Source organism: Aptenodytes forsteri, unplaced genomic scaffold, assembly GCF_000699145.1.
Source record: "Aptenodytes forsteri isolate BGI_AS27 unplaced genomic scaffold, ASM69914v1 Scaffold201, whole genome shotgun sequence".
NCBI classification, from domain to species: Eukaryota; Metazoa; Chordata; class Aves; order Sphenisciformes; family Spheniscidae; genus Aptenodytes; species Aptenodytes forsteri.
Window position 1 is genome coordinate 459,857 of NW_008796209.1, and position 17,088 is coordinate 476,944.

General features: G+C 43.6%; 1 protein-coding gene across 1 annotated transcript in view; it reads right to left on the reverse strand.

Annotated features, from left to right (window-relative positions):
* UNC13B (unc-13 homolog B) overlaps window positions 1-17,088 on the reverse strand; it is a 201,160-nt gene that overhangs the window by 179,644 nt on the left and 4,428 nt on the right. Inside the window, exons 4-6 of the mRNA XM_009288250.1 lie at window positions 12,945-13,062; window positions 11,794-11,917; window positions 2,410-2,480 (exon numbers count right to left, since the gene is read on the reverse strand). Of these exons, the coding sequence (XP_009286525.1) occupies window positions 2,410-2,480; window positions 11,794-11,917; window positions 12,945-13,062 (313 nt within the window). The remainder of the gene's footprint in view (window positions 1-2,409; window positions 2,481-11,793; window positions 11,918-12,944; window positions 13,063-17,088) is intronic.

Genomic DNA, 17,088 nt, shown 5'->3' on the forward strand with positions numbered 1-17,088 from the left:
AAAAAAAAAGTCCGACGACAACGGAAGCGGCAACCTTAGCAAGCTGGTGCTGCAATCTGTGCAAGACAGGGCCACCAGACAGCCCCTCTTTGGATTTGGTAAGGATTAACGACCAGTTCATTACATGGAAGGTGACAACCTGCAGACTTCTGCTGCGGCTATCTTCCGATCTGTGCTATTTAAAATGCACAAGTGATCCTGAAAGGTGGTTAGTCTTCTCATCAGCAAACTGCCAACTCACTGAGTTAATCAGGATTGTGAAAACAAGAACTGATGGATCTCACAGCACTGACTGGTTGACAAAGTGGTGAAAGGAAGTCTGTTGATGAGCAATTTCAGCAGCACAGGACAGCACTGGGTTCTGAATTATTATACTCAGATCCAAAAATAGCAGTAGCTTGTTCTTTTTAAGACATCAGCCCAATGGCTATCAGCAGTCCCAAAAAGAAAACTGAGTATTAAGTCTTTGTAGGAATAGAGACTGGAAAACTTATGACACCAAATAAGCTCCAGATGAACCTGCTTCTTGAACACTGCTGTGTAACTTCAGTCTGTTCATCCATTGTCTCAAACTGACATAGCTGAAATTAACTCACAGAAAAGAAGATAAAGGCACAAAGTTGTCCTGTCCTAAATACCACCATGCAGGCTAGGACTCTGCAGCCCCAAAGCCATGCAAGAAGGTGAGGTCTGTAAAGCTGAGTGGCACAGAGTGGATGAATGAGGATCAGCCATTCAAGTTCTGCAAATAAACCTGCCTCCAGCTGGTTTCACAACACAGGGTTTGTTTGCAACATAGGGTTTGTTTGCTCAGAGCAAATAAGATATTTCTTCAGGCAACACATAATTAAGGTGCTGAATTCCTTTGCTACAACATAACTGACCTGGGTGCATTCAAAAGGCAACTGACATCCACAGAAGAAAAATCCATCAAGTGCTGTTAAACACAAAGATACTGCCTCTGGCTCTGGAAGTTCCTGAGCTACAAGTTGCTGCAAATTAGGGGAATATGCAAGGAAGATATCATCCCCACTCTGGGTCGCTGTCAGACATGGGACAAGATGAACCTTAGGTCAGGCCCTGCACAGGTGTTCCTACATTTTTTTCATTTTCTCACTGGTGACAGGGAACATCCATAATAAATTTGAGATCATTAGGTCAAAAATACAGAGACATGATTTTGTTACAGTATTTGATAAAAGCATGCACTTAGCATGCATATGGATGGCACTCCAGGGAAAGGGGTGTCTCACAAAGCTCAGGACATCTTTCAGCAAGTCCCAGTTCAGTGAAGCACTAGAGGGCACCTATGCTTCATTGAAGTACCTGGCACAGACTGCTGCTACAGTCCACAGGAGCAGGGAGGCACCACAGCAGTGTCACTGACAGGCCAAATCACAGATTGAGCTTTGTCATCAACTCCAAGAGGTTCTCAGAGTTCTAGGAAGGCAGGGGAGGTTGCCCTCAAGCAGTTATGTTTTCATCCTCCCAAATACTGATCTGTCCTCAGTCAAAAAGAAAACCCACCTTATTTTTCTCCATCTGCACAGTAAACCAAATGACTCAAATAAGGAGCAGAAAAGAATAGATGAACGATCCCAGAACAAAAACCTACTAACGTCACTGGCAGAACATTTTGCAAGTTACCTTGCTACAGAAAGACACCTATTAAGAGTTTAAGCAAGCACCACATTCCTACTCAGTTATGTTGACATTGACACATGAGGGTTTTTTTTAAAAAAATGCTAAACTTCTGGTACAGGCATTAATATGTCAAATCATATTTTGTAAGCTGTATGAACTGTAAAGAAAAGATTTAATCATGCAACTGTTCTAGTCTCGCAAAAAAAAAATTGTAACTTTTAGTTTATAGCTGTTTAGCCAAGTACACACTAGAAAAAACAGGAAACCAAAGCCATAGCCAGCAGTTATTATAATATAAGATTCATAAACTGAGCCATTAACAACTGGATTAGGAAAAAAAGCTAACAGCTCCAACAGTCCTCAGTTCCAAGAAAGATTCAGTATCTTGCTTTGTCTTCTTCCCAGAAGCAGCTAACTGCAAAAATGTCCCTTTTGACTTGATTTAACAAATGAAGAGAACCTACCACAGCTTGTCAAAAATGGTTTCACTCTCTTGTGAGGTAAAGCATGATATTACCTTTCCTTTGAGTGTATGCACATCATCAAAACAGTTCTCACTATTTGAGCACCTCCAGCATGCAGAAAAATGTTCCTCTCCTTCACACTAACAGTATACCTGAGAAAACAGTTCTGTAAACAGTTCATGGAAGACTTGTAAATGATGAACATTTAGTAGTTACCTTAATCACAGGGATCCACTACAAAGAACAAAAGCAAGTTATAAGGCATTCAGGGCTAAATTCACCTTTCAATTTAGATATTTACCTCATCATCTCCCAGTGAATTTATTTGTTCTAATTTTCTGGTCCAGTATCTGGCCTCTTCTTCAGGGATATCTATACCAAAAGAATAAGTCACACCATCTTATCAACCAGGCAAATTTGCATTTATCACCAGTAGCATTAAAACAGGGAAAGTATTCCAAGATCATACCACAAAAAATCCACACTTAATTTTGAAGTAATAGGACTGTCTTATGTTAGCACTCAGATGGAAAATAAACATTGTAAATAGTGACACGGTTCAAGGGCTTACATTGCTTTCTTGTTTAAAGCTGATTAATGAAATGCACGCTGCACAAAGGTAGGAAAGAGTAAGACAGACTGGTTCAGATTTAATTCAAGTATTAGTTTTATGAAGAGCCATTTCACAATGTTATGAATACACTTGCTATATGCTTGTTAACACATGGCAAGATCAAGAGCCTCTTCTGGAGGCTTTTATAACCTCAAAAGAACAAGGGGTCCTTTTGAATAGCACATCTTTCTTACGTACCTGGCATAACACAAATTCAGTATCAAAAAAGAAATAGTCTCTTGTTTTCCTTTGCAGGCAATAAGCCAAATCTTTTGAGGTAATGAACAGTGTTATAGGCAGCCATATTTACATGAAAGCACACTCCTATTTTTACCACACACTGCAACTTCATTGTGAAATGAATCACAACAACCCTTTTACCTTCTAGAAGATTTACCAAGTTGATGACTGACAGCAAGTAGCAAGCATTATCACCTTTATTTTGGTAACTATTTTCTGTTTCACACTTTGAAGTAATACAGTGTCCTAATGGGCTGAAGGGAACATAGACTTCTGCCACTCAAAATTTCATCTCTCAAAGTGCACCCTTAGAGGTGCAGACGAACTGCTGTGGAAAGCTTAACAGAAGGCAACTTAGGTACAAACTGTGCTTACAGAATAGAGCAAGAGGTGCACAGCACCAAGGGAAATAACCCACTGAAAGAAAAAGCATGTCAGGCTCTCAGTCCAGGAGAATTAGGTAAATTATTTAGGGATGGGGGGCATATAAAATAATTGGAAAGAGGGAAAAAAAATTTTGGGGCTTTTTTTTTAGCCACTCAACATCCCCCTGACTGTAGAGTGGTTGGTTGGTCTTGCCTCCAAGAAGGGGCAACGAGATCTGAAATTTGGCTATTCATGGCCCAAAACTGCGTCAATGCAGAAACTTCAGAGCTCACCCAGGAAGGAAGCGGCAGAGGCAGGGACTGCTCCAGCTAGACACCACCAACCCTGCAAGCCTCACCATCCCAAATACTGACAAATGAGGATGAGTATAATACCAGTTCAGCTAGTTTTCCCATCTCTTGTAACTCTTTACACTCTCAGGTGCCTCATTAGGAGCCAAGAAGTTTACATCTAACAAGTTTGTTTTCCTGCAATGAACTGTACCCCATGAACACAGCCACAATGATATGCTAAGCTATGCGTTGGCAAGAATGGGAGAAGTAGGCTGGGATGGTCTCCTGGTGAAAAGGTGGTTCTAAAAGTCACATCCACTCTTGCTCCTGAGAGAAACAAGAACAAGATTTACTGGCAGGTGAGCATTCCATTGGGACCTACGTGCTTCCAGAAAGGACCAAGTATTGCTTTCTTCTTATACTTAACGGGGATATCTGCCCTACGTGTGTCCCTTCTCAGCCACACAAACCATCATCTTATGAAGCCAGTGACCCCAAAACATCTGGAGATGATAGTGGCCAGTGTACTAGAACATGAACCGCTTTCAACAAGAACAAGGAACATGCCAGATTTAGTGGAATTTGAAGTTTCAGAAGTAGGTGTTTCCTTGGACTACAAATGAATGTCTACACCTTTGTAACAGAAACACCACTGTATTTTTATGCAGCTAGTCTCACCCAGACAAGGGGGATAAAACAGGCCCCACTTGAGAAAGTTTTAGGCAACTGGAAACTTAGTACCTGGCTCTAGAAAACTTGCATTAAGTAGAAAAAAGACAACCTATTTCTCCTTGCTTGAAGGGAGACCAGCAAAGTAATTTATTTTAACCATAATACACAGAGCCAGTTGCTCTTTCTGACGTACAGTACATTGCTTTGTTGTTATATGCTATTAGAAAACAAGGTAAGAGAAATATGAGAGTGTCTTCCACAATTACAGGAGTTGTAGAAAAACATACATGCTTTTGATCATCAGGGCTATGGATCACAGCTGCACAGATTTATTAGATGAGCTCCGCCCAAATTAGGGATGGCATTCTGAGGAAATCTGGACAGAATTGATCTAGAAAGAGGACATCAATTAACTGAAGGGCTATCAGCATACAACCTGATGAGATTTAGGAGGACAAACTCCAACAAAGACCTGAAGCAATCCAAACATTAAACCAAAGCCTATGGAATTTTGTCTTTGAAAGCCATCGCTTCTCTAAAAGATGAAGAAAAACTCAGGAACAGAGGACTAAAGGTCAGAGTGAAAACAACTCAACTCTGGAGCCTGAAATCAAGACCAAAGAGATGCAGGAGGGATGAAGCAATGGACTACCATCAACACTGCAGGAACTGCAGTTGTGTCAGGGTAGGCTTCAATGCTTTCCCATAGACCATGGTTTAGCGGCATGCCCAGGCATCAAGGAGCACCATGTGTCTCTTGGATTTGTTGTTCCTATCTTGTACCCAAGGTGCTCGTTTCATAAATGGAGCTATCAGATTTTTAGTGCAGGATTGCTGCTATGCTCTTGAAACAGCTTCTTATGCAAGTCAGAGATAAAAATCTGCTACTGTCTAGATACTGGCTGCTTCAAGGACATAGTCTTATCTTGCAGAAACTTGTCATCAATATTAATGGCAGTACAGCTACTGCACAGCAAACCTTAAACATGAAGCAATTGGCCTATGAACTTGAGTCAAGTTACCTGCTCAGAAGAATAAATGCCCAATGAGACAGAATTCTCAATTTTTTGAGGAAGCTGTTTATAATTATTTTTTAGTTTCACCATTCATTCGTGTCTCGCTTCAGTCAGCTGTTTTGTTGAAGCCGGTTCCTTGGAACGCAAAGAATGGAAAGCCCTTGTGCAGAGATCACAAACTGACTGCTTGCAAGGCCACATCCACTGGCCAGCTCCTACATCACTGCTCAGCTTTGATTACAAGTCTAAGTAACTCTTCTACATTAACTTCTGCTTATAAGATAAGAAGCTGAACTAGTCCAAACAGAGGCCATCTGATGCCAGCTCAGGACCCTGCTGACATCATGCTTGGTAAACAAGAGGAGCAAGGCTGTATGTCAGTGAAACAAAACTGCTGAACAAGAACAGATCTGTTCACTAGGTTTTGGGGTTTCTTAACTTGATACCAACATGGAAAGGTTGCAAGCTTTACTGTCCTTGCTCCTACTGCTGTCTTCAGCTGGAAGCTGAACCCCCTGTCTTCTCTGGGCTCCTGGTGTCAGGGAGCAGTGAGGTCTGGTTGCTCCCTAAGGGAGGGGAGGCAAGGGAGATTCTGTGGCTGGCAGGGCAGGGGACTCGCCAGCCAGGGCCCTGTCCTACAGCACCTGAGCAAGGTGAGCAGGTCAGGCCCAGAGATCATGGCCGGGTTCAACCAGGAGCCCAGATCGGCAGGCAGGTCCATGGTGACAAGGCAGATCTGAGGTCGAGCCAGGAAGTCAGCCCACATCTGGGCCTGGATCTATGGGGTCCATAAGCAGGCACAGACATGGCTACGGCTGAGGTGGGGAATCAGTAACTCCCACAGCACCACTCAGGAGTGAAGGCTCAGAGCTGAGCTGCAGTGGGACTCCTGGGCCCATGAGCAGGGGGTGTGGGTGGAGGTCCCAGGTGAGGCTGCTCAGAGCAATTAAGACATATCAGTGCACCCAGGGCCCTGACACCTGGATACACTGCACTACCACAGAAATGGGGACAGTGCAGTACAGAGACTTACCAGACTGAGGAAGGAATTACAGGAGAATTTGCTGCATCTATACAGACTGCTTCACTCACAGTTAGACCCCCTCAGGTACCTAAACATGACAGTATTCCCGCTTAGAGATCTCTAGCTTGGCAATAACCAGGAGTTTCAGCCCTAAAGCTTTTCATCACCTCAGGCTTGCTGGTCCTTGCTCTACTCCTTGCACATCACCTTGTGCCACCTGAGTTCTTCCCAGGTAGCAAGTCCTGGGCTGGGGCATACCCCAGGTAGGCATGAGTGAGAACAAGTGCTGGAAGTAAAAGCGATACCCTCTCTCTCCCCACTTTCCTACACTTGGCTTCCTCTCTTCCCAGCCCCAATTTCTTCCCTTTCCAGAGGTACAGGAATCTTTACAAGTTCTCACTGAAATAACTTTGCAGAGCTGAGCATTCCTCTTTCTGTACAGCTCCCAAGACAATAAAACAACAAAGCACATTTACTCCATCTGTTGGCTGGACTCAGATCAGCATGCTCCCAGCCCGGGAGTCATGAGAACACTAAAAGCATTTTCACTCCAATTATCTACTAGAAACAGCCTGGCACAGACCCAAACTGCTATAGTTTGGGAGCCAAAAGCATTTTTGAGTACTCCATCCTGTGAGGGACTTGCATGTAGCCACTGCACTTCTAAAAAAGGGGGACAGAGTAAAATTGCTTTTAAACAGCACAATTTTACACTTGAAAAGCAGCATCTTGGAAAGTCTGTGCCAGCAAACATTCACTACATTAAGACAATAATAGCAAGACTGTCTTATCCCCAACAGTAAATTTTCTAAACCGACCAAGAAGAAAAGCTGTCTCCCTTCCTTCATATGTCTGTCTTGTTCCTGAGAAGAAACAGATATAATCAGTGGAGAAAGCTGCTCCAGCCTGTCTTCACTAACAACCACTTCCTCCCATCAAGAAGGCAGTTTATTGCCATTTTTAAAAGACTACCAAACATAAAAATGCTTTGCACCCTAGGGGTTAATATCAACTCTCACTAACACTTCACATTTCAAATGCTCACGCTTTGCTGCACTTTTATAGAAGAGGATTTGCAGTCATTCTGTTTCTGCGAGACTGAACATTTAAGAACATAGGGCTGGCAGAGAATGTTAGATGACAGTCTGGTCCCCAGCACCTCAGTCCATCACACACAGATGCTCACTGCAGAAGGGCCCAGAGATCTGCTCTCTCCCCTGTACACCACAAGCTAATGTCACACTAACAACATGGCCTGGTTTTAGTTGGGATAGAGTTAATTTTCTTCCTAGTAGCTGGTACAGTGCTGTGGTTTGGGTTTAGGATGAGAACAATGTTGGTAGCAACAACTAAAACATCGGTGTGTTAAGTCGTGCTTACACCAGTCAAGGACTTTTCAGCTTCCCATGCTCTACCAATTGAGAAGGCTGGAGGTGCACAAGAAGCTGGGAGGGGGCACAGGGGGGGCCAGCTGACCCAAACTGGCCAAAGGGACATTCCATATCATGGGACGTCATGCTCAGTACATAAACTGGAGAAAGCTGGCCGGGGGGGCCGCTGCTTGGGGACTGGCTGGGGATCAGTCAGCGGGTGGTGAGCAATTGCACTGTGCATCACTTGCTTTGTACATTATTATTATTTTATTCTATTTCAATTATTAAACTGTTTTTATCTCAACCCACGAGTTTTCTCACTTTCACTCTTCCGATTCTCTCCCCCATCCCACCCGGGGGAGGGGGAGAGCGAGCGAGCGGCTGTGTGGTGCTCAGTTGCCGACTGAGGTTAAACCACGACACAACACTACTGAACACAAAGCAAGAGCTGCATCTGGAACGTGCAATGGGACACATGGCGGATATATCAAGGCCACCATAGATGTTCTTTGTCTCATTAGAAATCTGGGCATTAACAAAGTTTCCTGGATGGCCTCAGGAAAGGTTATTTTATATCACCAGGAGCAGAGACTACAGCTGTCACCAGCCTCTGTTAGGAAATTGCTTCCCCACTCCAAGGCTGGTAAACGCTTAAAAACAACTTCATATGAAAAAGGGGGGAAAAAAAAAATCTCTAGGTTGCCTTCATCATGTGTTACCACTAGCAGCATCAGCACATTCTGCATTTATTTCAGCTTTAGCTGTTGCCAATCTCCAGAGTACCAGGAGAACACATACCAGGGAGGAAGAATCCTGAACATATCGGGGGGAAGCAGAAGCAGCAAACTAATCCAGGATAAATATAGTGCACACAACAAACCAGTTTCTAAACCTCTTTGCATATGCAATCATGGTTTACACCAAGGACTTCAACTTCTCTGGTTTTCAAATTTGTTTATTCTCTCTTACCATCCCTTAAAAACTTCAAGCTCCGCCTAAACACAATGAAACATTTTAAATACACAGACTGAGTAACCTGGGGTACTGCATCCATATGCATCATCTAACCTAAATGAAGCAGAGCAGCCAGAAATGATAGAGAAAGCACAGAAGCACAGCCAAACAGAAGAACGCACTATTTTGTTAAAGCTGCTATCCCAGACAGCTGTATTTTACCAGACTTGGAAAGCAGCACAAGCTGTACATGTGCACACATACCGCTCCAGTTCTCATATATCTACAATAGCCAGGAGATCTTCACCTGGGAAACAAAATGTGATACACAATGTTCCTAAGTGTCAGTGCAAACATGCTGGTTTTAAAACGTTACCTCTACAGCAACAGAGCTGCTGACTTAAGAATTTCCACAGCAGATCAATGATCTGCTTAGTTCTCTGTGTAGGTTTAAAGCAGCGGTTCCCAGCTCGTATGACAACACAGTCTTAACATGTGGGGCACTATGAGTCCATACTGCTACCCTCCGTTTAGAGGGAAACTGCCCTGCAAATCCATCAGGAGAGACACAGAGGCAGTGCTGTGAGCCGAGCTACCTCCATGCATCCCTCCAAGTCTCACAGTACACGTTCTCTATCCTAGAGGTGATGGCAGGAGATGTTCAGTCATGGTGTGAAGGGAAGCACCGCTGGAGAAGGTGATATGGGTAGATGCTATCTTATAGAATCATAGAATCATTGAGGTTGGAGAAGACCTCTAAGATCATCGAGTCCAACCGTCGACCCAACACCACCACCCACTAAACCATGTCCCTAAGTGCCTCATCTACTCGTCTTTTAAATACTTCCAGGGATGGGGACTCAACCACTTCCCTGGGCAGCCTGTTCCAATCTTCTAGAGGAATATCCCACACTCTTGGTGCCTACCACTTTTCAACCTGCTTCTGACCTTGCCGTGGCAGGACAGACTGAAAATTGAGCACATCCAAGAAAAACTGCAGCACTCTTCAAGTGAAGAGCAGCAGAATCCTTGAAAGAGCTAACTGATGCACCCATTTTTCCTGGATGTTATGAAACACTGGACAGGCAGACAACTTTTCACACTCTAAAATAAAAGCCCTTCAACACAGCAGTGTGGAGTTCCTGTTATTTCAGTATTTGGCATAGCAAGCAAAGGAATAAGTAATAGCTATGCTTTAAATGATCAATTGCGTTAAAAACAGAAAAGTCACAAAAAGCTTGTTATTGACTTAATGTTTTCAGTCTTCTGCATGAAATCCTACTTCTCAGAATTCTATGTTCTACAGAACATCATACATTTTAAAATAGTAGTTAAAAAAACAAAATAAACAAACAAACAACAGAGTCCTGTGTTTTGAGTATAGCAGTAGGGAGAAAACACACTATTACCTGAAATATTTTTTATTTTTTAAATCCAGATGCTCTAACACATAATGGTTTACAGGGAATCTGTTTTCCTATACTTGGAAAAAAAAAATTCACAAAATGTAATGCAGCCCAAAACATGAATTGCAGAAGAAAGCAAATTCTCTTTTGGATACTCTCTGAATACATAGGGAGAGATCAGAACTTCATTTTCTTTTAAAACAGAGACAGTTTACAAACAACTATGTCAGAATAAACTTAGATGAGAAGGTAGCGGCTACAAGCCTTGCCTTCAGCTACATGTGCTGTGTTCTCTCCCTCCCAGAAGCCTAAACACTTGCCCCACAGAACCAACGTTTCACCTCACAAGGAAATCAAGTGAGTTGTTCCTCTTCTCACGTAACAAGCAATCTCAGTAATAAACTTCCCACTGACAGGGTGACAGCAGTGAATCACCAGGACATTTTCATGAGGAAGAGGGATGGCTCCAGACCAATGTTAGACAGCTTAGTTGTCAAGACAGCTGAGATGTCAGATACCTTTTCCCCTTTACACACTGGACTGTAGTTAAAAAGCAGTGCCTATTAAATCTATAAAACACTGCGCTCACCCTCAATTGCACCATCCAGCTGACTGTGCACTCAAAACAGTACACCCAGCTTAGCTCCCAGAGCACAAGATACAATTTATATCGATTTTAGTGCTGCAGGGCCAAAGCCTGCATCCTCTTTTGCACCAGGAAGGGGGCCATGAGACTAATAGATGACCTAACTTTTTTCCACAACAGATGGCCAATCCTGGCAGTTGCTGGCCAAATGCCAGTGGGTGCACAAATGCTCCACCAGTGCTTAGAGCATGATGCAAATTGCTCACACTGCCAGGGGCTCGGCTGCAAAAAAAAGCAACAGGCAGAGGAGGAGAGATGAGCCTTGCAATGACAGACAACTTTGAAGCACTTAAATGCCCACTGTAGAAAAAAAAAAAAATACCACAAGCCCCAAAAACACCATCTTTGTTCTTGGTCCCAAGAGTCAGCTAAGAGCTAGAAAGAGGAGCAATGTAAGCCTTGGATGCGTTCTGGTTAAGCCCTTCCTTTGGGAGTTTGTCTGTCTGTTTTGGGGGTTTTTTTGTTTGGATTTAAGTAAACTAAAATTAAAAAAAAATTAAAAAAAATAAAAATCACACACAACTTTACTTGAGATGGCTTTGCTCCCATTAGCTACTTTTTCACATTCTGTACTTTTCAACCACAAGTAACTGCCAGAAAGGCAGTTCTTACAACACCAAGTTATTTATATACTCTGCTAATGATAATGTTCAGGAGCACTGAGCATTAATGTTTCACTAACTGAACTGCACATTTCTAACAGGGTTTAAGTGCACCTACTGCAAAGCAGCTTTAACAACACACTTGACCTCTGCTAGAGCCAAATTTGTCTAGGTACAAAGAAGTGAATGTTCCCTGCTCAGGAACAAAATGTCTAACTGCACAATCCTGAAATAGTATCAATAGTTACTTAAACTGCTGCTAGTCTAAACATTCCAGCACTCTGAGACCATCAAATCTTCCTTAATTATTCTGATCTTGTTAGAAAGAAACCAAACAAGAAATGAACACCAGCAATTTAATTTGCACTGAACTATTTTGGTTGAACTGTGAACAAGCACAACGATTATAAAACTCAAGGTGCTCCCAAACACTTTCTCTCCACTGTCAGAACCCTGAGTAAGTTATTGAAAGGCACTCACCAAAAGGTAATTCGAATCTCGTGTCCAGCAAAATTTTATGAGGAGTCGGGTTTTTGGTTCCACAGATTTCATCATGTTTCATTACAACTTCTGCCTCCAGCGTAGCCCACTCCCCAGGACCTTCCTGTGAATCACAAGCCACAGGTGATGCTTCAAGTCTGGCAGGTCCTTATGCAGCAACTCTCACACATTTGCTAAGATAAAAGACTCAGGAAGACCCTTACCGCATTATCAAGACCTGGTACCTGATTTTAACATCAAATGACATCCATTCAGCACATGCTGGCAGCTTTTCTTCCAAATCTCAAAGGCCTTTACCAAGACAAGCAGCAAACACCTCCCAGCAGAACTACTGCCTTCTCAGTGGAACTGCAAAGGTAAGTCCTCAAAGGCAGACACCAAGGAGTGTCTGGACAGCCAGAACTGAGCACCAGCTAGACCTTGTGGCCACACTGCTGGGCGTCCCCACTCTTTTATGGAAAATACAAGCTCTCTCTCCCTGCTCAAATTCAATAATCTTTTAAATAATTGCCCTGAAATTTGAGGTAAAGAAACAAACATGTCCTGCTTAGCTGCAAGAACCTCCAAATTCAGTAGTTAGGGCGGTTACAGACATTGGCACATCCCATTTCCTACTTTTTTCCATTCATATTAGCACCACTAGACACCCTCTAACACTGCAACCAGAAACTTTAACAAGATGATGTAGACATGCTCTGGGTCTACCTTAAAGGTCAAGCTGCCTGTTATCAGGGTACCCTCTATCTTTAGCAGAAACTTATAGGAATTTGAGCATCAGCTAAGGAGTCAGCCCTTAAGACTTCAGACACTTGACAACTATATGCATTCCTTAACAGATTAAACCCTGTTTTCTGAGTCCATGTGAGTGAAATGAGTCCAGAGATACCTACTTAAGCTCAGTTTTGGTCTCACTGTTGGCAGCATCCCAGCATCCTTCAAAAAAAAAAAAAAGAAAAAAATCCACAACCCCAGTGTGATGCCAACAGCCCTCTTCCCCCACCCAGCCTTCTTGGCTTTGCAAGTGGAAGTTTTTCTGAGGAGCACAGTCCTGGGCTGCACCAGCCTAGATTTGTAACACATTAACTATCAACATTGGAGCTGTCAATATAAAGCTTCTGTGTCAGCTTAACCTCATCAGATTGGTGAATGGCCTTCAGAGCAATCCACACAGTCCCAACCAGGGTGTCCCAGATCAGTCCTTTGTTCCATACTTCAACAATTAGGCCCAGGTCCAGCCGACTGATCTCACTGCAAGAAAAGAAAATGCAGCACAGGTAAGGAAAAAGCAGAATACAGCCTAATTCTGCTTTAGGTTCTGCATTACTGCCATGATTATACCAGTGAACTCTTTCCACACAGCTGTGTCAAGCTACAGAGAGCTTCTGGAAGCATGTGGTTGAGGCGGCTCATACACACAGGGAACGCTCACAGTTTAACACTAACTACACAAAGATTGCAAACTAAAACCCTGAGCTATCTCACGCGTGGACTGACAATTGAGAACTCATCTCAGCACCTACATACACAGGAGGAGAAAGGGTATCTTGGGCCAAAGCCGAGAGGTGAGATGTTCTTTGTCATCAGGCACCCCACTTCTAATAAAGTGGGTGTCTCCTTTCCCTTGGCAGCACAGCAATACAAGCGTACTCTGGCAGGTCCAAACATGCCAATACTTACCTGTGCGTGGAGCTGCCGCACGCCAAAAGTAACAGTCTCAAACCCAGCATAGCTGCATCAGCAGCACTACCTATTGCTCAGGGCTGTGTTGCACCGCTTCTGCTCCAGCACTAGCTTCTTCCTCCGCGTGACACTGCAAGGCTTTGAGCCGTGTGAATCTCTGGCAGCAAGTGGCAATACAGCCACACAACCACCAAGTGCCAAGTTCTTGGAAAAACTTATCTGAAGGTTCTCATTAACATCTTTGCTCTCAGTAAGGAAAGGATGCATCTCAAATTCGCTTCTTCCCAATGCTTCATAGCATTTATGCCTCCCTCCTTCATGCTGGTTAATAACATGCCTACTTAAGAACAGTGTAACACATGCACAGCCTGAATGTTGGTAAAAACAACAAGGTAGAGAAGAATCCTGAGCTGCCTGTTGATACGCAACTGTCTCACACTTATCATGAAGAAAGGCTGTTGTTCCTACTTCTTTGAGCTCGGGACTTCCCCCTAGTGCAACCACTAATCCCCAAAAGTAGGTATCTTGGACACACAATGCTGCTGCCCGCTGTCCTTCTGTCCAAATGTATCCATAGTAAGTTTATCAAGGGAATTTAAAAGCACATTAGTCGCTAATTGACTGCCATCATAGCCAAAAAAAAGAACTGCTGCAAATCCCAGCGTCTATTTGAGCTTTGCCCCAGAGACTTCTTACAACTTTAAAAGAGAATATTGTATCTACAAGGTTCAAGACAAACCCTACAGCTACAGCAAAGCACATTAATATCTATTTTAAACCCAAGTGCTTCTGTTCTTAAGCACTTTAAGGACACAGGAATTGAGGTCAGGAGTGTCCAGTACTTGGGTGACTCGGTCTACATAGTTCAAAATCAAGCCATTACACAGGCTTATTATGAGTTTACTGCTAGCATCCTGAAATTGAGTCTCCAGCTCCCTCTATTTGGATATGGCTACTCAATACGGCCAAGCTAGCAACTAGCCACCTGCACCATCACTATTCTGCTTGCCTCTTGAAGTTGATACTTATCTGATTGCACAAACTTGCAATAACAACAGAAATGACTGATTTTCTGCTGGCTGGACTAGTGTGAGGCCAGAAAGGGAAGGGAAGAAATACTGTATTTTCAGGCACACTGTAAAACCACGTTCTTTGCTTCAACATACATTGACAGAGCAAGACATTGATCATAAGACACCCAACGGACTTCTGTACAGAACTCCACACCACAGGTCACCGGATAAGAATAAAAAAATAAAAGATTTTCAGTACAGTGGCTTTGACTGCCTTTGTGTCTCCCTTTCTCCACCTTCTGGTTAGATGCAGAATAGCTTCAAAGAACAAAAGACCCGAGATTGGAATTTGGTGTCCCTCCCTTTCCACACACACATAGAATTTAAATGAAAGAATTTTCTAACTACTTCAACACCGATTTAATCATCATGTTCTAAACATCAGTTTGCACTTTCACTCAAGAGGTGCTTGCTACAAATATGCAGTCCTTTTAAAGCTGCTTCAAAATTAGAAGATGTCCCCAAAGAAGACATTAAAGTGCTTTGCTGGTCTGGTAAATAAGCAAATCTCAAACATCCCCAGAGTCCCCAGTTCTGAAGTGTTACGTCTCACAAGGAGTTTGGAAGCAAAAACAACAAACAGAAACAAAGCATTTTCTTGGTTGCAGTCTATTCTTCCACTATGCCTCATAAAAAAAGGTAAACACAAACACAGACAGTAAAAGCATCCTTCCCTCAGGGAAAAATTACTGTGTTCAAAAGCCTTTTCCAACTTCAGAAAGAAAAAGAGCAAACCAGTGAATAGTAGTATTGGAATATCAGTGCTATTTCTCCTGGGACAACTTAATGTACACAGGATCATGCAAAACACGTTCCTTGCCACATGTAATATTTTTGTTATAAAGAAACATCAGGACAACTGTGTTGTTGCTTGGCTAAAGCAGGGACAATAATGGCAAGGAAGTTCAGCTAATATTCTGCTTTCATATCCCCTAGCAACTAATCATGGAGTGGCACAGTGACCTTACAGCATGCTAGGTAAGCTCCCAGCTGATACTGGAGAGCAGTTCCAGGAGCTGTTTGAGGGGAAGAAGGAGGAACAACCATGAGAGCCATCATCCAGCACAAAGACGTGCCATCCTTAAATCACTGGTGAGCAGCCTCCTCTGTAGCTGGCCATGTTTAAAGGTAGTTCCTGCCCACAGGTTGAACACAAATCACAGGAAGAATGAGTTAGTAGTTTGGGTATGGGCATGTGATTTGGCAGACAGGTACAATTCCCTGCCCTAACCTTACCCCAGTCCTGCATGGTTTACGTCAGTGATAACCACAGCTTCTGTCTGACCAGGAACTGCAGAGCTAAGAAGATGGTGGTATTCAGGAGCACACGTCTGTCAACCAGATGCCAAAGGATAGACTCCAGATTCTCCGTGCAGAAGCACACACCTCATGTGCTGCTCCAAAAGCAGAGTGTCACAAAACAAGGGAGATGGGAGCACAGCTATGATGGCAACACTGTACTGACCCAGGTGAACTCCTCAACCAGAGGCAAAAGCTTCCCACTTTTGGCAGAGGAGAACCAACTGCTGCTGGATTGGAAAACATACTTAAAAAATCCCATGCGGGTCTCTTGCTACGGATACTATGCAAGCACCTCAGACCCAGTCAAAAACAGCAGCACTAGCTTTGACTCCACAAGATGAGCACAACATCATTCCCCCCCCCACAACAGCAGTGTCCATGCCAAGTTCAGAGAAAAGCACCTGGAGTCCAGGATTTAGTAAATTTAGTTCACTCTGTCTTACAAAGCTATAGAAACAGAAGCAGATGCAATATATCAATGAGTCATTCATCCACCAGCAAGAAAACCACCATTCTAAAAGACACTGGGAAATCCCTGGCTATGTGTCAGGACTATGAGGACCAGAGCAAATCAGAGGTGCCAACTGCACCAGAAACCCTGGGAGAGCTGGAACTGGTTCTGCTGCTCATGGCAGGGACTGGCAGCCCCTCAAGCTGCAGCAGGGGAGCTGGAAAACACATTCATGGGCACCAGGCCAATGGCAAAAAACATCAACACAGAGCAGCTCCCACACTGAGCTAACCAGGATCACCATGTTGAGGCCCTGAATGCCCTAACAGCAGCCCTTAATTGCCCTGACCAGCCTCACCAGTGGCCTCCACCCACATCTTCTTCCTATGACCCAGGAGCTCCATTTAAGCTCAGCTACGGGCCCTCAGTCCTTGCCCAAGCTATGTTGTAGGTGTGTGTGTGGCAGGCTGACCCTGGCTGGATGCCAGGTGCCCACCAAAGCTGCTCTATCACTCCCCCCCCTCGGCTGGACAAGGAAGAGAAAACATAACGAAAGGCTCATGGGTCAAGATAAGGAGAGGGAGAGATCATTCACCAATTACCATCATGGGCAAAACAGACTTGACTTGGGGAAATTAGTTTAACTTATTACCAACCGAATCAGAGTAGGATAATGAGAAATAAAAAACAAATCTTAAAAACACCTTCCTCTCACCCCTCCCTTCTTCCCAGGCTCAACTTCACTCCCAATTTTCCCTACCTCCTCCC